The 21,357-nt window shown below is 38.5% G+C and overlaps 1 protein-coding gene across 3 annotated transcripts in view; it reads right to left on the bottom strand.

Moving 5' to 3' along the window:
• The window catches only part of rg (rugose), a 164,831-nt gene that overhangs the window by 105,768 nt on the left and 37,706 nt on the right, over positions 1 to 21,357 (bottom strand). For all 3 annotated transcript variants that reach the window (XM_069050419.1, XM_069050420.1, XM_069050422.1), the window contains exon 2: positions 2,255 to 2,359. In XM_069050419.1, the coding sequence (XP_068906520.1) occupies positions 2,255 to 2,359 (105 nt within the window). The remainder of the gene's footprint in view (positions 1 to 2,254; positions 2,360 to 21,357) is intronic.

Genomic DNA, 21,357 nt, shown 5'->3' with positions numbered 1-21,357 from the left:
AAAAACGAATTACATTTTTCTTGAAATAAACAAATTCAATCGACTATATGTTCCTTAATGCAACGGAATGATATTGAATTTTTTACCGTTGAATTCTACTTTTCAAGGTCATTCTTTTGAATGGTAAACATCATAATTTTACTCTTGATTTTCTAGAAAAGCTCAAAACACTAAATTGCGCATCGCGCATGCGCAGTGTCCTTGGCGCTAGTGGGCATTACCCAAGTGAAACGTCAAACTCGCCGCAATTAAATTCCCTTCACTTTCTTTGGCCAACGCGGTGAATGTGAAAAAGAAATGTGACAACATCAAGCTTTTGCTCGATAAATTTCAGTACTTGAACTACTGTTGGAACGTTCGCGTTGCAGCGATGTTAATGAACCTATAAAACGGTTGACAAAGTTTTGTTATTTTTGTGTGAGGGAAGGACAGTCAGGAGAACACCAGGGAACAACCCAGAACAACAAAAACATTGCAGTAATACAAACGTAGTAACCTTTATAATAGACAGTGAAAAAATTTGATTAGTGACTCGACATATAAGTAAAGTTGGAGTTGACTAAAATTTTATACAGGGCGTCCAAGAACTCGTGGATCAAAGTTAGAGTGCGTTTTCCTTGGTGATAAATGAAAACAACACCGTTAAAAAAATGGTCAGAGTATAGCAGATTTTTTTGTAATTAACAATTAAAGTTGACCAATCAGAAGATCGCTGTTCAATTTCAGGTAAATTCAACAAACACTTTAAATTGCTTTGCAACATAATTCTAGTAGTACTTTTTATTACATGTTCATGCGTACTACACGTTATTTAGTAACTGAGGGAAAGGACTCAGTTTTCTGCTGAAAACACTATTGCCCAATTTGAAAAAGAAGTTATTGCACCCTGAATATTTTTCTTAAGGTTTTTCACCTCCATTACGACTAAGGAATATGCCCTATAAATCTGATTCGCCAGTTCCGGGACACCCTGTATAAAAGCAATGAATAAAAATGTAGATGGAACTGTAAAAAAAGTTTTCTCAGATCAGTGATCCAAAAATAAAATGAGGAATAAAATTCAGAAACTTCTCAAGCGTATCCTGCAACTTCCTCGGGAGTAAGAAGAACAAAACTACGAAAAAACGAGAAGAAATGTTTCTCCCAAGTTGAACTCTTGCAAAGAACCTTGCAGCTGTCTCAGGTGGGCATGGAGAAAGTTTCCATTATGACCATCAGAAAACTACCAAATGAAAAAACAACTACATCTCTCTATTTTAAGGAACAATCAGAATTCACAATACATAACATGCAGAACGCGTAAAATTTTCTTAGTTGTGTCCTGAATTCTTTGAATTTGAATTCATGTTATAAAAGACGAACGCAGAAAAATCCACATCTTCTTTACCTAGGACGAAATGTCGATTTATGATTCGCAAGATAATTCAAAATAAGCTTAAAATCTGGTGTAACGTAAAGCCGTGTTCATTTCGCTGTACCAAAATACACAAGGAAATTACAAACAACAAACATTTTTGATAAAAACGCCTGTTTACAACTTACACAACTGTAGGGCATTCAGCTTCCAGAATTAAAAAAACAATGTGGTAAAAACGTTTTTGTCAGAATACTCGTTCCTACAAGTGGGAATTTTTTTCGTAATTGTTTGACCCCCAATAAAAAACCGGTTAAAGGTTAAAAGAGAGGGCCTTGGGGCAGAATGGCAAGATTACAACTTTTTTTTTTTATTCCTCCTGACTTTATCCTGTCAAAATACGTCAGGTGAAAGTTTCTAGGAAAAACGAATTTGACAATGTAAAGTCCAATTCGACATTTTTCACGTGTCGAAGAAAAAATAAAGGCTTTCTCATGATGCGTGAATTGTTTGGTAATTTAAGAAATTTGTTTGAATCCAGTGCTCACCATCGTTGCCGAGTTATCTGCACATTACACAGATAGAATATCCAGAGAAAAGTTTAATCGGAAATTCTATCACTCTAGTCCGGTTCAGACGTCCGGAAAGTTAGGATTAATCCGGGAAGATAATGAGATCGGATGGAAATTTAGTCGTAATTTTTGTTAACGAAAATCTCGACCTAATCTCGTAATAACTTATCTCCTGATAAAGTAAGTATAGCTCGTTATACGACAAGCACCCTTAACAACTCGAACAAACAATGATTAATGCCGTAATAACAAACCGGTAAAGTACATTTTAACCTCATTACGGGAGAAATATATTAAAGGGAAAATTCCGAAATAAATGATTCCTTACCTGCAGATTGGGAGGGCAGTGATCGAGCAGCTCGAGCATGTGTCGTATATTTTGAGCATCTTGTATAACAAAGTTGAGCTCCATGTCGAACTCGCCGCCCACCAACTGAAACAACATTTAACAAGGTTAGTCTGAAAGTGGTGTTAATTAATATTCAATTAATAATAACTCGGTAAATTGGCGTAGGCCCGAAAATTACGACTCTCGAACAACTTCGAGGGGGCGGAAGTGCAACAGGCCGTGAAATAATCGATAAGATCGTGTCGATGCACCGATCGCAACAAGTATCACCGGGGGCGGCGATTCCGTCGAACAGTAGTAGTTCCCCCATCGAATGCAACCAGACGTTCGAACAACTTTCCAGTTCCTCTATTATGCAAATTAAATCAAACGGTGAACTTCAACTTCGGCCAACTTTAAATTATGCTACAAGTTTAATGCGACACGAGCGTCGCTAATTTGATACAGCTAAGAACTGGAGGCGAGGTGTTTACAACAACGCAAACAATCCCAACAATTTCGCCGTTTTATGACGTACGGGGAGGAAAAACGACGGTTCCGTCTTGGAGCGGAGTTTCAACTTCCAACTGTGTGATGCGAGCCAACGTTGCGCCAAAAAGACAAACATTACTGGAGACACGTTCATCAGTCAGACGAGCATTTGCTTACGGTCGCGCACAAAGACCCACAAAGCTACAAACTGAAAGGAGTTTTGTCGGCGCACGACGGGAACTGATGATGATGACAATATGGTCGACGACTACAGTCGACATGTCAGCGTTCCGCCAAAGACAAAGACGCGATTAACATGTTATTGCGATTAAACGATCCCAGGTCGACGGCGAAATTAGGCCTTTCTTCTCCTCTTTCTTCAAAACACTAAATCTCCACAAAGGAAATTAATTTATTTCCTGCCTCTTGACTTGTATCCTTTTACCCACCATTAATAATGAGCGAGAGTTGTGCATTTTCTCCGACGTCTCTGCCGCCTCCTGCTACACCAACACGAATTCACCGCAATAATAAATACAGTTCCGTTGGCCGAAGCGATATCATTGTAGCATTCGACGAGATTATGTTTCATTATGATCCATTATACTGAAAAACGACGTAAAAATTTCGAAAAAATATATTTCTCACTTTCTGTACATTAATGAATTATATTACTGTACTCAAAATCGTACAGTAATAGGTCACTTTACAGCATAGCAACCATTACTGTACGATTTTGAAAATCTTAATATTCTTAAAATGCGAAAAAATAGTATGCATACGCTCCTCGTCAGAAAAGTGATTTTACTGTTCTCGTATGGCATTTAAATACTCGCTAACGCTCGTACTTAAACTTGTCATACTCGTGTAGTAAACTTCCACTTTTCTGAACTCGTAACGTAATCTACTATTATCTGATGCACTACGCGACGGGGACGTGACGATCGGAATTAGAGAAAGTATCGATCGTTTAAATATTCAATTTTGTGCTGGAAAAAAAGAACACGAAGTGAATAACAATTCTGTCTACATCAGTAGGGATAAAAATGAAAAATTATTAAACGTAAAAAAGGTGGATAAGCCAAACACCTTAAAATTGTAATTTTATTTGCTTGTTTCTCTCTTTTTTCCATGTTTCTTCACGGATAATGGATTGCGCAAAAAAATTACGGAAAAACAAATTTCAATTAGTTTTTTCAGTTAAAAGAAATCTAAAGACTGCTCCTTACAGATCTCCCTGTGGTGAAGAGAATGATGTGAACGACAATTTCTTATTTCTATCGTTAGTGATAAAAATGAGAAAGAAAAAAACAAAAATAGTGAATGCACCAAACGTTGATTGAAATAAGATACAATACAAAAACTGTCTGTTCATTTCATTGCGATGAAGAGAATTTTACGTCACTAATATTAATGGCCAAAAATTACAATCTCTTAACTGCATCATTACGAAACGAATGTGAAAAAGCATAATAGTATATTAAAGAACGAGTTTTACAAGGGTTGATTTGGCGCACGAGTCCCAAGTGTAGAAAACCAGCCGTAGGGGAGTTTTCTATAGGACGAGTGCGCCAATGCTCTTATAAAAGGAGTTTTTTAAATAAAAAAATTAAAATTTCAATTCTAGGGAATTTTGTATTAATTGGTAATTCAAGGTAACGGATGCAACTATATCTGCAACAGAGGTTAAAAAGTAGACTTTGACCATTAATATTGGAAGTTTTTTTGGTGTAAATGACAATAATACACTGAAATATTGATAAAAATTTTCTTGGATATCTATTAAACTACGAGTGCTTTAAGAGATAGCCAAATTGAATATAATAATACACCTATTAGAGACGAAGATTCTAAAATAGCATATTATTCAATGGCTATTACTGGCTAGGCTGATTTTGTGTCACGAGCCGCAGGCGAGTGGCATAATTCACCCGAGCCAGTAACAGCCATTATCCGCGAGTACAATACTATACTTTTTCTATGACTATGAAGAGAAATTGATAAATAAGTTTCATTATTAGACAATCTGAAACTGACGTTTTTAAATTATTATGTACTTTGTAATTTGTATACTTGAATCTTTGCAGTAAAATTTGCGACTGGACTTCATAAACTAGTTGCTATAATATTTGCAGTGAGTTTTGAAATTATTATTCAACGGGCCGTGGGTAATGAATCCTGTTATTCAATTCAAAACACTTTAATAATTACAGTATTATCCAATGGGAGTCGAAAAATCTAGTTTTAGCACTTGGATGGAGAAGAAAAAGGAAACTTTAACATTGACAGTAAAAAAATCACAATTTATGCATTAGAAAAATGGTGGATGCGCTAAAAAATGTTTCAAATTAAAATGCTTCAGACAAGTAAAATTCGAAAACTGTTTCTCATAGATGTGGGAATATAAAGAGAATGAAGTAAACACAAACGACTTTCTATTTTGATTGGCAAAAATTAAATAGAAAAATGGTGGATGCGCCGAGAAATAAAAATCGCAATTCATGTCATCGGCGTTGCCCTTAAGAATCGCAAAAGAATCAATTTTAAAAACGTTGGATGCGCAGTCCAATTTTGCAGATAAATTTGTGACGATCTCGGTTGTCTTTTAAAAATACATTAAACGTAAAAACCCTATTGAGCAAACTCGTTAGTGGTCCCCAGCGAAACAACTGTCATTCAATTGCGTGCACGCATAGCATTCGACAGTATTATTTTCGGAAAAACCACTAATCGCCCAAAAAAGTTCGCGACTCGTTCCCGGTCTTTTTTGTTGGGGTAAAAAACCGATGTCGTTTGTCTGGTTTCGGTTTATTAATCACGTTCATAACAACGATGAACACGGCAGACCGCCTCCCCCCACGTCACTATCACCGACTGACTCCACCCTTTCACAATCCTGTCAACACCGGAGCACAATTCTCCTTGCTAAAACATTAATTTCGACGTTGTGCACGGTTGACGCAGCAGGTGCGGTTCGATCCTGTTTCACTGTGACATCCACGGAGTGAAATTCGAGTGATCTCGCGCCCCCCAAGTCGAGGAGAGCCGTTTAAAAACCATCCCGTCCTTTATAAATGTTTACTAATTCCATTAATGCCGTTACAAAGCGCGTCTGGCTGAAGACACGGCATTGAAAGCGAGGATTTCGGTTTGGCATTGTACTCGCTAAAGGTTCTCCTAATTCGATACATTTACTATACTGTAGTATGCTAAGTGACTGGTAGGAAACTTAAATTGAACTTGGATGGAACTAATGCCGACGTTGTCTTACAACTAACTCGCTTCTGTTATTTCGCGGACCGAATGGATTTTGGATTAGTTAAGTTCCAAAGTGGCTCCAAACTTGACTTGTGGGTTCCCTTGATCGATTTATGACACGGAAACTGGCACTCCCAGATTCATTCACTGCTCATCCCGGATTCCCGCCCCGCACGAAAATCGTCCGGATTAGCGGAATCCGCGCTCCGGCGTAAGAACAGATGAGCCATGTCCGGAATATTCGACTAACTAGTGGCTCCTAATTACGCCGAGTAGTTTGCGGAATGTCGAGGGGCGGCATATGACATTCACTGGCAAAACTTGGAGCAGAGAAATGTCGACCCTTCCGCCGCCCCCGAACCAATTTTAATTTTTCCACTGTCCGACTCCGGAAACTTCCGACAGACGGATGGTCCGTCACGCCGGACCGGGGCCGCGTCGATTTGCAAAAGAAATGGGCGATGAACCTAGTCGTTATCTTCCGGGAATGACGAAAGGACCGCACTTTAATAAACCGTAGCCGGGACTTTATTAAATTTTGTCTGGCGTAATTAAAGTATGAGTGGCGAGATATAATTAAACGAGAATAACAGTGGTGTTCTCTTCGGAGAAAATATTATCGTCGGTCACAAATTAAGTCGACGCGAGCCACTCTCTCTTTTCCCCCTTTTCTGTTTAAAATGGTAAGGGCAGAAACCCGTAAAGACCAAACAAGATCCCGGGAGGACGAAACCGAAACCGGGGTCCCAGATACATATTCCGTCTGCAAATATTTAAGAAAACGTTTCCCTCAACGTCGATCTCGTCTTGTCGAATTTTGTTTCGATTCTTCCACGTGTAATTTCCTAGCAGTCTCCTTCACCCGTTAAATTTTAATACCGGAAGTACAATGGCGCCGACACAGGAAGCGACGCGACAACCGTCAATGATCTCCGATCGGGCAGAAATTCAGATTTCCTTTCGGGAAGAAGTGGGCGGGCGTGTGACGGCGTGTCCGTTCGATGACTTATCGGCGGCGATTCGACGTCTTCGTGTTCGTTGCATCAAATTGATTAACCAAATTGAACGGAACCGGACCGGAGGTCTACATCCATTCAACGAAGGAAAAAAGATTGATCAATCTCAATAAGGCTGACTAATGGAGAACTCGGGAACGTTGCCGTCTGCTTCTCTTCAGCCCGCTCACAATCGGAAATCAGAGCGATGTCGTTTCTTTAACTTGCTACGATCTTAAATACTCGCCAACAAACGGCGTCAAGTCAAAATAAATAAATAGGGGGGAACTGGAAATGTCGAAAGAAAGTTGCGACACAAAAGAGCCTGGACGGCTTTGCAATCTCTTAAGCAGGTAACGTCTAAAAAAACAGATTCGAAGATTTTTATTGTCACAAAAAGAATCTCTGGTGAAAACTGTGTAAGTTGGAAAAATGGTGGAGGCGCCGGGATATGTCAAGGAGAACATTTAGACATGTATTGTAGTTTCTTGAGCTAAATGAAAACCAAAAACTACAGGGTCATTATAAATAATTGTCCCATCGCAATTGGCGTTGAAAACCCACACAAATTTGGGATGTGCCGCTAGCTTCGCAACGTTAGACAAACTAGTAGACAAATTTACACTACCGCTACCTATCGGCGATGCTAGTCTCACTCATGTTATAAAGCTTGCGGCACATTCAAGTACGTCATCAACGCCTACTGCGATAAGACAATCATTTATAATGACCCCGTAGTTTTCTTATCTCTTCTAATGCAGAAGAAACAGCAAACTTCAATATTTAACTTGACTTCAAAGTAGAAAAACAAATTGAAAAAATGGTAGAGGCGCCCAAGAACGTTACATAGAAATAAATCACCTTAGTAGTTATTTAAGTTAGATAAGATTAAAAAAACTTTTTTATCTTCAAGCGGTCGAAAATCGCGCCTTTGTGTATCTCCATAGAGACGGTTAAACTGTCATTTTTTTCTGAGCGGAGTAGAAGTACTTCAAGTCCTAGGAGTAGAAGTGTCCCACAGGCGGCTCGACCGGGTCAAATGTAAGGTCATTTGAAATATTTGTCACGATTTATTTATCAACTACAATTGTCAATTGTACGAAATATGTAATAATTAAATTATCCCTTATTAAAGAACAGCCTCTAAAAAAGCGAAATAACGCAATTATTACCCAATATTTAACCGAGTCCCCTATATTCTGTCACGAGCCGCCTGTTGGTGCGTTGTGGGCGTGGCTACAGCGTGGATGTCAGATGCCATGATGTCAAAATTAAAAAATAACGCACGAGAACCGTTCACTGTTGAAAAGTAAACAGCTGTAAGTTGTAATCGTTTGCTATTCACGTTTTGATAATTTTTGTTATACTTATGTATTTAGCAAATAAATAAAGTCCGGTGCCGATATGAGTGTAGTTAAGCAGTCTAAATTAAATAAAAAAAAAAATGTGTGCTTAAGACCGCAGGAGAGAAGTCAAAACATCTATGACGTTCGTAATTATATTGTGATAGCAAAAATACGAAATAAATACTTTGGATTAAAATCTAAAAACTCTGTCTATTGTAATTCCATATTTTGTTTTCCTCTTTTAAATCGATATTAAAATCTCCACTCAAAATCTGATTATTTCCCGCTCGCTTGGCTAAACGCTGCTCACTCGAATGAGTCTTTCACCTCGGAGCGTGTGACGTGACGCGTGACGGTGAAACTAATTCACTCTCCGGGAATAATGTCGTGGTGCGCCTAAAGAAGTTTTCCAAAATCCAGAAACGAGTATGGCTATGAGAATTGATAAATTGAAATATATCGACAGCCCTGCAGTCTCTTGAGCTTTAAAATACGAAGATTTGAACATTTCTGTAGTTTCTTGAGCTATGTGAGATCTAAAGTCTATTTTTTAAACCCTTCGCTGTAGCGAAAGAAATGAAACTTGACATTTTATAAATTACAAAAATCGTGGATGCTGAAAAGGTAAAAAAAAATGTTGACATTTCTGGGACCTGTTAAGGTAAATGAAGTTTGAAAACGACACTTTCTTTCTTTGAGATAAAACAGCTAATTTCTAAATTACAAATCAAGATAATTCTAAAGTTTCTCACGTTAGGTGAAACCTATAAACCATATTTTGGAGATCTCGTTATGGCAAAGCCATTAAAGAAAATCGTTCCTTTCAATCTCCAACAGTTCACTAAAAACTACACTTCTAAATTGAAAAAATGGTGGTTTGCGCCGGGAAATTTTATTTAGAAAAATGTCGAGATTTCTGTAGTCTTGAGTCGGATGAAATCTGAAACTACTTCTCAGACCTATCCTTAAGGAGGAGTAAAACGAAGTCAGCAAATCTCCCTCTAACAACAGACTTGACGATTTATTGGAAAAATCGCGGATGCACCTGGAAATTTTTACAATAAAACTTTAAACACTTCTCTTCTCTTGAACTAATAGAGCAGGTCGGTGTTGGACGTTAGTCAAATTGCCCAGTTTCCCCCGATGCGCGAAAAGCTCCCCCAAGCCCGAATTTCCAAAAGCTCATTACTGTCGCGACATTTGCCAACAATTTATTATCGGGAGGCGCTTCTCCTTATCTCTTTATTTTGAATACGTCTGATTTATCGCTCTATATGTGTAGATCGCGGCATTGCCGTGTCGAAAACGGGATATCGACGCCCCTTTTCTTCCTCTCATAACATTTCGTCTTTGTTTCAGTTTGATTAAATATCAGTCTGGATCCGTGGAGTCGATTGCTGGTTCACAACTCAAGCATCCAATCACTTTCTAACGTCTTTCTCCGCCCCCCTTCCCCTTTTGACACGATCTGCACACATCCACGTCCTTTGTGTGTACTACCGAACAACTACAAATTACATAATTACGTTACGAAACGTGTTATTAAAGTAGCGCTTCTAAATCATATTAATACGACGGTTCAGGCTGCGGATTACATGCTGATTGCGACTAGAAAGTATACGTTATCGGATTAAACTGGATAAAGCTCTGGCATGCACACACCCATTCCCCGTTTGATTAAATTCTTTAAATTATGGCGGGGCGTTCGGATTTTCTCCGGACGGAGGAATTTTTTCGCTGGCAATTTTCGGCACTCCTTGGAGTTGCTTCGAACCCTTGGATTTGCAAATTGCTTTATGAACGCGGTGGCGTGTTTGTTTTGTGTGATTAATCGACCAGCAGCAGAGCCACGGCGAGCTTTTTGTCCATGAGACCACGTTACGTGCAGACGAACACTCTGCATGCGTCCGATATTAATTAAGAGTGAAAAGAGAACTCGCCGAAATAAATCAAGATGAGATTAAGCGAACTTGTTGTGACGTATTTAGCGAGGAAGACGGTGCTCGGTTAAACTGATTCTCTCTCGGTTTCGGATTATTCACGATCACTGTCGTTGTGGTGACGTTTAATTATTATCTCCTGTGCTAGATTGCTTGCGGACAAAATGGTGTTGAGGTTACGGCAATGCTGGAGGGGACAAAAGATGTCACGCCGGCAAGGTCCGATGAACATTTAGAACATAAGAAATTTACGATCCGAATGTGACACCCTTTGTGTTGCACACCGGTCGGTATCCTCGTCACACGCACGCCCCTTTTGAACGTCTCTTATTCTCCTCCTCGGGAAATATTCTAAGCGTATTAAAGTCACCTTCACTGCACTTCACATTCTCGCCACTTGAACGACGTTCTCTTCGGGAACAGACGGTGCAAGTGCTACTGACAAATAATAAAATACTAAAAGGATTTTCCTCCTAACTTCAAAATAGTGTCTGCGAAGGTGAGACGACTCTAAACGTTTCAAGTTTCAAAGGAGGATTAAGTAAAAACGTATCATTTGAAAATTGAATATTTTCAGTTAAAGGGAATATAGAAACAAGGTTCAGATGTGACAAAGAGAATGCAAAAAACTTCAAAACTTATCTCTGACAACAGAAGTAAAACATAATTAACTAATAAAAATCGTAGAAAAGAAAAAAATGTGTTTGGTGGAAAAATCTTAAGTACTTAGTTCTTTCTATAATTATTTGTAGATTTTATTTAGACAAAGAGAACGAACCTCTAACTCTTACATTAATGGTACAGAATGTCAATTTGTAATTCTTGAAAAATAGTGGATGCGCCAAAATAGCATTTCCATATTATTGTTGCTTCTTGAGCTAAATAAAGTGTGTAAAAACGTCTTTACTAAACTACTACGTTGTACATCTATAGTAATTGGTGGATGCGCCCAGAAATTTACGTTGTGGTTTATACTTATGAATTTCTTTGTAAAAAACAAAAACGTTTTCTAAAATATGATATACAGGGTGTATTTTAAAAATATGCCGAAATTTTACCTACGAAGTTGTGGGACAACGTAGAAGACTAAAAGCAGTTAAAAAAAAATTTACCTCAAAAATTAAATGTCAATATATTTTTTGACATAGAATTTTTTAAATATTTTTTCCGAGTTCTACATGAAGCCAGTAGCAATGGCGTTTAATAAATTTACTTGTGACATAGGAAAAAAAAATTCGTATCTCTACCAGAGTGTATGCAAATTGCAAAAATGGGGGATGCAAAAATATCCGGATAATTCAACAGTCTCTAGAGATTAATTCTACCAAAATCCTTGGAAAGTGCACATGTTCCAAACATACAATGGCGTCGTTCTAATTAACAAAGAAACTGTGAGCCATAATTCCAAGCATTCACCATTTCCTGGTGTCTTTGCGTGGAGCTCATCGTCGGGTGCATAAACATAAAATTTGAATAAAACCGAGTGAACTGCGGTGGCGGTTTCCTCAATTGAGCTGCAAATCGTTAGCAAACTATTTTCTCAGAGTCGTTAGAGAGTTCATGTGATAAATGGAACATGTAAATGTTCTTGTTTGTGCAGATTGTGGAGCAGTGCAGATTACAAGAGAAAATTGAAGCGCATCGCTCTCGAACAACTATTTACTTAGGACCATGCGAAAACACCGGCAAAGAGTACAATTTCGACGCACCTGAAGCGTCGATTTTTCCGTGGTCCCTCGTCGCACGCGTTAAATTTTCCTCTTCATCCCATCGGACATTAAAAATGGATGCGCCATTAAAAAGGCGTTCCGTTCTCATTAAATCAAGTCGAAGTTTACTTACACGGGATGAAATTTTTGCCACATTTGCCTCGACCGTCCGGATTAATATACTCCATTAATTTCCTTTTATGGCGGCGGCGGCGGCAGAGTGATGCGAACTGCCACATCATCGACGGCGGCGCCGCGCGAAAAACCCGGATCAAAATTGGTCGGGGAGTGTGTGTTTAATTTCCGGTAATGGATGGTGCACGGGATGATGCACCCCGTTCTCGACTCGATTAATTCTTTGTCAGCGGCGGCGACGTTGTTTCGACGAACTCCGCGTAATTACCCTCCAGCGGAGATTATTGACGTCGGGGGTAAAAACGAACTCGCAACGTATTTATTTGCGAAAGCTCCGTTTTGATTGGGGGATGTTATGAGGCTCCGCACGAGTCATTAAGGATCAACCGGGATGATTGGTTTCTTTCGGTGCGTCCAATTTTCGGCAGCAATTATATCAGCCCGGAAAGAAAATCGACATCCACAATATAATTTTCATTTTGGGCCGGGGGAAATCCGCAACCGAACCGAACCGAATCTCGCATCATGAATACATCAGATTTCGGATTCGTCCGCTATGCATAGAGAGTGGACCGTCAACCCTTGGCCGAATTGAATTTCCCCTCCGCCCCGACGTGAAGAAAATCGCCCCGCGCGAAAGTCTCCGCCCCCGTTAATTTCCCTCCGCATAATTGAAATGGGATGCGGTGGAATCGGTCGTGTCCATTATCGGAAGCTGGGGATAATTTGATGTAATTCTGGACATCATCAGTGCCTCGAGTGACCGGTAACTGTAGTAGTTACAGGCGGCGGCGGCGCTTGACGAGATCTGTGGGGTGGGTTCCGCCCCCGACCGCATCGTCCGATCATGCGGACAGCGCAATTAAGAGATGGAGGTGATGAAGGCGACTGCCGCCTCTGATGACTAGCAAATTCGCATCAATTTCCCACCGGAAAAAGGAAAGTCGCAGGAACCGTCGTAAAGCCGTGTCCCCATCGGGATCGATACCGAACAATCGGATAACAATGGAGGCACAGTTCGACGCCTCGTTCGGACCGATGTCAGACGCCACCGCCGAAATCTCCGCCGCCATTCATAGAATTATGGGAGACGACCCTTTTGAAAAGGCGGCGGTCAGTCATGCACGCCAGTTCAGCTTGTTCAATGGAATCCTCCACAATGGCCACCGTACGCCGGTTAGAACCGAATCGAATCGAGATTTATTACGTGAAGAGGCGCCCTCGACTCGACGAATTCCCCGATGGTGCGGTTGCGACGCGTTTTGCTTTTTTGCGAGGGGTGGGTCGGCTTTCAGGTGGAGCAGGTGATGTATGGAGTTACGCGAAAATGCGACTCTCCCGTCGGTTCCAAATGCAAAACTCGATTTATTGGTACTCCTACGACGAGGACTGTTGGACCGCTCGAAGTTGCCAAAGTCCTTGGATTGATCGATGCCATCCTCGAAAGCAAAAGCTTCTTTTCAAAAATACTAAGAATATCGCGGGATTTTCTCTGGGATCAGTGTTGTCTATGGCTATGTAAAATTTTATCAAAAAAATAGTTTTCCTTAAACGTAGGTATTCTTAGCACCTTCCTACGATAATATGTTTTTTAAGGAGAAAAGATGAATCCGATTAAATGTTTTTACATTTTACATTGGAAATGCACATATTTTGTACATTTCTCTTAAGAAGAATCTTCATAAAATATTGTGCCTCAATTTGCGTGAAAAATAAAAACTGAATCAATTTTGACATACTTTCTTTTATCCTGTAATTTTTTTTCCACTGTTCGCTACCCTTTCCTTTTTGCTTAAAATAACTGAATTTTATTTTCTTCCGTGAAGATCCTTTAATCTGGCCTCCTACATATCTTTTGGGCCTCCGCAACTCTAAATGACATGTTTACACATTTTGAACAGCTACGGTATCTTGATTTTTACACACTAATCAAACTATCTGTCATTTTACCGCACGGAGTGTGTAAAATACCACGAACATTTTAAGCTTTCAGGGACCTCCAAAAAAACGGTTAGTTTATCATAAATAAAGTCCATTTATACTAAGACAAGATGCTGCTACTATTGATCCGTTCAGTTTTCGAAAATGAACATAATTTAATTGTTTTCTTCTGAAAAATTGTGAATTCTGATGGCGGCATCTTATGGTATAAATCGTAAGCATCGGTATAATAGATAACTTTCTGGTATTTTATTAATCAAATATCAGTCTTTGACAAGTTTTGCAAAATTATTGGTTACAACAAATTTCAAATTTGTGAAAATGAGTTGGCTGCCAAAAAGATTAATACATTACTAATGCGGTAGGCATTTTACATCGCTCGGTTTTTCTAAAAACCTCGCGCTGTAAAATGTAGCCTACCGCATTTGTAATGTAAATAACTATTTCAATCTGCATTAATAATGGTGTCTCAATCTTTTCTCAACTGATTCTACCGCATTTTTCCAAGATATTTTTCTTTTTGCATGTGTCTTCTTTAAATATTTGCACTCATTAAACAATGTTTCCTGTTTCCTCTGCAGGTTAGAAAGTAACATATAGAAAATATTACATATTAGTAGATAAAAAAAAAAGATTTCTTGCCAAATCTTATCACAGAATAAAAATGGAATTTTGGATCTTCTTTTCTTTTCTTAAGTCACTTTGAATGACAGATTAAATTCACTTTCAAGAGATTCTATTTTAGTCTACATTTTTCCTTTTTCTTCTTTCAAAAACGTTTTCCTTTAAATAGCTTTGCTTCTACTTAGATCAAAATATGTTCCTGAGACCATTAACAAAAATAGTTGCTTATTTTTTAATGAAAATTACGCAGATTAGTGGGCATTTTTTGTAGGGTAAAATAAACAACTCATTTCGCAATTTCAGCTATATTTCTCATTTTACTACACTTGCACTTGCCCAAATTTTGCTTGGTTTGCCACGAAAATAAAGGAATACTTGGCGCTGCTTTATTATGATTTATAATTTTTCTAGTAATAATCTCATTTCACATCTTCAAACTTGTGAACTTCTACACTTCTGAAAAAAAAGTATTGTTTTATACACACGTTGCATAATTGTTATTTACGAACCTAGTGCGAGAAGACATTTTTCGCACATTACGCATTATATGAGGCAATTTTTTTTTAAACGAACATTAGCATTTTTAAATTATTTACAATAGTTTCCAATTTAGTGCACAGATGGCGCTTGCCCAAGTGTCAATAGCGATTTATTTTCATTCTTTCGAAATTTTCAACATCCAAATTGGAGAAATGACGTTTTGTCAAGCAGTTTTAATTATTATCAAGACAAATTATTTTCAGAATGCTCAAAAAGGCCAATGCTTTTGAAGCACTAGTGCGCGAAATCTACGTTCGCGGTTAACTGTTGCGTTTGCGAAATGTCATTTTGAAGTTAGTGAGTTCAAAAATCGTTATTACTTATTCTAATTGACAAATCTTTTAAAAAAATCTTGACAAAACAATTTTCCCTCAAATCTGTCCAAAGAACCAAAACTGTCAATTTGCTCTTTTTAATGTTGACAAGCTTTCTTCTGTCCTTTAAACATCTAACCATACTCTAGCTTCCAAATTCCAGTAACTGTGGAATTTTAATAAAATATCCTTTCAATCTGTCCATCCAAGAAAGGAGTCTAATCCTGCAACTTCTTTCCCTTATTCTGTACACTTTGCTTAAACCTTTACACTTCACTTTATCTCTAAATCCGCTATGTTCTAAGTTTCCATTGTCTGGAATACACTTCTTTTTTAGCAACTTCCTCTTTCCAACACGTTCACAAGTTTATTCTTTGTGTCGCAGGAATTTCTTTCTCATTTTATCTTTGAACTATCCACTCTCTCCCCAACCGCTTTCAGAAGTTTATTTCTTGGAGCGCTTCTTATCTTCCCCGCAAATCTCCTCAGTCTCTAACTCATCCCTCCTTCATATCTTCTAATTATTTATCCATCCCAAACTACCACTACCTTTCATGCTACTTATTCACAATTTTTGCAAAACCCCACCAAACACCTCTTCCCTTCGTCCATTAAATTTTCCGTTCTTCGCCACAAGTCCATTCATCTTCCATTAGCAATTTCTCTCTTTCCAGTCGGTCCATCGTTCCCTGCAGCAACTCTCCAACCCCTCACGGCCAGACGCTGCGCCATTCATTTAAAATTTTAAAATTTACACCCTCTCCTTCGCATCTACTCTTGTCCGACTTCCACCTCGCGTATGTTTCAATCTCGTCGATGGATTCTCGCACGCTCTGGCCGGCTCGTGATATTTATTCCGGTGCATTCTCCTCGTCTCGTCTGTTCGCCGACGATCGTAAATACAAAAACGCAAAATAAAAACCGACAAGCATGGAAACCTTGCACTGCAACCAAATCGATGACGAAATGGCATCAAGATCGGCGAAGAAAGCGAGTGGTAACACAATTAGACGCAATCGGTGCGACACTTCCATATTCCATACCTCATTCATCATCAAAGCCCGACTCGCTTTGATCTTTAATTATGTAATTTGCTGCAGTGATACGTCTTCGTCGCGATTCCGGGCCACCGGAAGACCCTCTCGTTCCGGGTGTCGCTAAATGGACGACTTTTCAGCGCTTAGTTTTCGGTCGCGGATCCATTTTTAAATTAGACCTCCTCCGCCGCCACCGAGAAAAACCGGTCATAAATTTTACGCCGGAAAAAATGTTTATGCGTCGCGAATCGGGAAATTTATGATATTAATAAAAGAGATGGGCAAATGAGCAGGTGCGCGCCCCCGAGACGGATTCGGTTATTTATTCGAACCAGTCGGACGGAAAACCACCGCCGCCGAGGGGCGGCAATAACGACTCGGACAGGCCGCACCGACACTCTTATTAGATCAGAATAAACAGAATTTGCCGTCCCCGACAATATATTTTTAGCATCTCGTCGTAAATCATCGGGGTAACGGCGTTCTCCTGGAGACCGTCAGGATGTGCGGCGCCTGGGCTTTACGGACTATCGACGGCCGAAGCTCGAGCTTTCCCGTTCCATTTTACAACGCACCCTTCCAGAGAAGGACACCGAAAAGTCGATTCGATTTTCCATTTTTCGCCCAAAACATTATATTTTTAAAACAGGAATTCCGCTAATTAAATTCCTGACACGTCAAACATTCACTGTTTCGAATCGAACACACGACCGATTAATTCTTGCCGAAGAAGCTTCACAAAATTTTCCAATTAAACCTGGGGGCGCGAACCGGCAAATATTTCACATTTTCGTGTGTCCACGGTCGGACGTCCATTGTATCACAAGTGTATGAAGCGGCGCATCTATTTTTTTTTCTTCTCGCCGCGGCGTGATTTATCGGAACAACCTTCGATTCAACCGGAACGATCGCGAGTTTTTTCCGGGCACCGTGGGGAGATGTATGAATTCAATGGAAAATATTTTATATTCATGCGCGATATTGAAACGTTGAAATACGAACACCTTGCTGAATTCGAAATGGTAAATTGTTGGGGGTGGTCGATTTTTAATCGGGGGCGGGAGGGAGAGAGCGGCGCGTGATTTGACCGATCCGGACCAGCACTCAAATATTCATAAACACGACGAGAGATTCCATTGTAATGGACGATCAAAGCGCCGAGGGGACATCCGATGATTTACAATTCCCCTTAGATTCGTTTGCGCAAAAATCCCGCTTTGTATCTCGGCTAATTTGAATTTTTTTCCGTGCAAAAAATAGAATACATAAAAACGGAAAACTTTACAATCAATCGAAAACGTAACGCTTCATCGCGACTTTAATGAGAAAACTTCACCTTCACAGTCGGCCATAAAAATTTATCTCGTCGTTTTCACAACTAATCAATTTATTCTTTGCCTGTTACGTATTTATTAAAACATTTGACGATGCCAGTACGAAGAAAAATCTGAAAAAATCTAAAAAAATTTTACATCGCTTCAACAAAAACGTCCGCCTTTATTATTACAACCACCTTTTCTTCTTTCCTTAATACTAGCGTTCACCATTTTATCTTGTTTTTCTTTGATGCTTTTTTCCTGGAATCTCTTTTAGAATGACGACTAAATTCAATTTTAAAAGATTCTACTTTTGGATGTGTTTTTTCTTTCTCTTAGTCTTTCGAGAACCGATTCTTTTAACTATTTTCGTTTCTCCTACGCAAACCATTCATCTTACGAAATCTTCACAAAACAAATCTGTTCAACAAATAAGAGCTGAATTCGTTGTTACAGATTTTACATTGTCTTGTTTGTTTGTATTTTTTTTTTATTATTATACGTGTCTCAGTGACAAGTCTCGTCGAGAACAACAAAATTGTTGCGCACCATTTTTTCGAAATATAATTTTCATCAGTATTTTATCCTCCCATAAATTAACGAGCTGTCTCTATTTACTCGTATTTCTAGTTATTTGATCCAGCAACAGTGACATAACAGTTTTTGTAAAATCAGCGCAAAACATCGTATTTTTTGAATAAAGGTTTTTTGGCTCTGCGGCCTGCAAAAGGCAGGTGTGTACGTGTTGATTCTGTGATTTAAATAAAAATTTTGTGAAAATGGCACGTTTATTTTCAAATAGTGAATACATAAATATTGTGTTGGCGTGTGGTGAAGTGTGCGGAGTGCTCCTCGACCCCAGAGAATTTCCGTGGGACTTCTTCTTGTGGGGGTACATTAGTCGGCAACTAAACAAAGGTCAGTGACATTTTATTTTTTAAATAAGTTTCATAATAATTAAGAACGAGTGAAAAATGCTGGCACAACAATTCGCAATAACAGAGGAGTGGAGAAAATCATTTCGTCGGCGCCTTCAGTATTGTATTTTGTATTGACAATAACGGCGGTCACTTTGAACACTTCTTGTAATGATCAGTGATTATTCTGATTCCTTCATGAAAATTTTTACGGATTAATACACTAATTTTACGAGACATTTTGTCATCATTTGAGATATGGACGATTCGTTAAGGTCAGCTTAAAATATTTTTTGTTAAAATTGTTTTCATTTAATATCTACCATATGATCCTTTTTTCTCCTCCACCCATATCGTTATACAGTTATACTACTTATGGAATAAATTCAGTAATTTCAAAACTAGTAACATTTGTGGAAAACGCTGAAACAGGTCAATTTTGATTTCTCATAATGCTTATTTTAAGTCGCTTCACTTGTTCATGACATCCATTTTTGAGCTATGACGTCAATTCTTTTTTTTTTATGACAACCCTCACTTTTTTCTTCTCTCTCTGATAGACCTTCCTGCTGTCTCAACGACCAATGAAAAAAATTGGTACATTACGTAACAATTTTTTTGAGAAAATGACGAATTTTATTTCAAAAATTGTATTTCATTTTTCATGTAAAAATTATTTTGTATTGGTTTGTTTAACATAGAAGAATTTATTTTAACGGACCAAACAATTTAGAAGATTTACGGCAGAGAATTCGCGCTGAAATGGAACAAATAAGCCTTGACATTATTGAGCGCGGTGTACAAACTGTCGGTGAGTGCCCACTGGTTGCCGGGAAATAATTTTGAAAATTTGCATTAAATTTTATAGTAACCGTAGATGTTCGCTTGTTTTTGTTTGAGGTCAATAAAAAAAATTATATTAAATTAAATTTTTTAAGTAAAATTTGTCATTTTCTCAAAAAAAAAATGTTATGTAAGGTTCCAATTTTTTTCATTTATCGTTTAGGTAGTAAGAAGATCTATCATAAAAAGATGAAAAAAATGAAGGTTGTCATTAAATTGGTGATGACGTCATAGCTCAAAAATGGATGATGTCATGAACAAGTGAAGCAAATTCGAATAAACATTATAAGAAATCAAAATTGACCTGTTTCAGCGTTTTCGACAAATGTCATTTCTTCTTTATTACAAATATTTGAGCCCATCTATTTAATTTCTTAGAAGCTAATTTAAACATTTAGTATTTTTCCTTTTAAAAATTTGCTTTCACTTTAGCTTTAAAAACGCTCTTCTCTCCTCTATTTCTCTTGTCACAAATACACTTCTTTCACGACAATTTCCACGTCGAGTTTATTCTTTGTGTCGTAGGAATTTTTCTCATTTTATCTTCAAACTTTCCACTTTCTCTATCCCAACTTCATTCAGAAGTTCATTCCTTCTTATCTATTCCTCGAATGTTACAGCTCTTTTCCCACTTTCCAAATCACCCCACTTGATCTCACAGTTCCATTCTAAACTACAAAAAATATGTCCAGATACTTGATTCCTCCATTCACCACTTTTTCAAAACGAGACCAGACACTTAAATTCATTCGTTAAATTTTCACCGCTTCAATTTGCTCCAAGTGCGTTCATCTTCCATTAGCAATTTCTCTCTTTGGTCCCGCCATCATTGCCTGCAGCTGCTCTCCAATCCCTCTGGCCGGACTGGGCGCAATTTATTAAAAATTTAAAATTTAGACGGTGCATCCATCTTCCGCTCCCCCTCATATCTGTTCTCGTTCAACTTTCACTCCACATTTGTATCCCGCTAATTTGAATTTTCTTCATAAAAAAAAAACTTCTCAAAGAATCAAAACGGTACGTTACAGGAATTTCATCACGGCTTAATGAGAAAACTTCATCTTTGTAGTCGACCCATAAATTCGAATTTATTAAAAACACAAATATTTTACAAAAAAAACGAATTGTTACGCCGCTCGAACAAAAACTCTGACGTTGATATTTTATTACTCGTTCCGCCAATCAGCGAAAATTTCCTTTAAAAATTCAAAATGACGCGAAAAGGCAAAAAATATACGAGACGAGATTGTGTTTTCTTAATCAGGCCGTCATATTTTCTCGTAGAAAACCGAAATTAAATTCGTAATAAATTTGTGCACGAACACTTAATTCCTAAAAATCTTGTTTGGCTGCCTCCCCCGGGCTACCAACATGCCGGGCATAATAAGCGTAAAAATTTATGTTTGTTGTTATAAAGGGGATTTGTTGGGAGAACTCGACGCAATTATCTCGGCATTAAGCAAGTGTCCCGGAAAGTTTTCTAGTGGCGAGAGAAGAAACCTCCCCTTGTCTTGTTGATTATTCCATTACACTCGTTTATTTTCTGGGGAAATTTCGCGGGTACCTGAGGTTTATCGTTTGGGTTTTGACCCAAAAAAAAAAGCATTTGAAACAAAAATAAAAATTATTTCCGTCACAACCGCCGCCACCACCACACCTCGCAGTGGATTTTATTTTAATATAGGAGAGAAGGAAG

The sequence above is a fragment of the Tenebrio molitor genome, chromosome 6 (assembly GCF_963966145.1).
Source record: "Tenebrio molitor chromosome 6, icTenMoli1.1, whole genome shotgun sequence".
Lineage (NCBI taxonomy): Eukaryota > Metazoa > Arthropoda > Insecta > Coleoptera > Tenebrionidae > Tenebrio > Tenebrio molitor.
The sequence above is the reverse complement of the archived record's forward strand: the minus strand, read 5'-3'. Positions and strand labels throughout refer to the sequence as shown.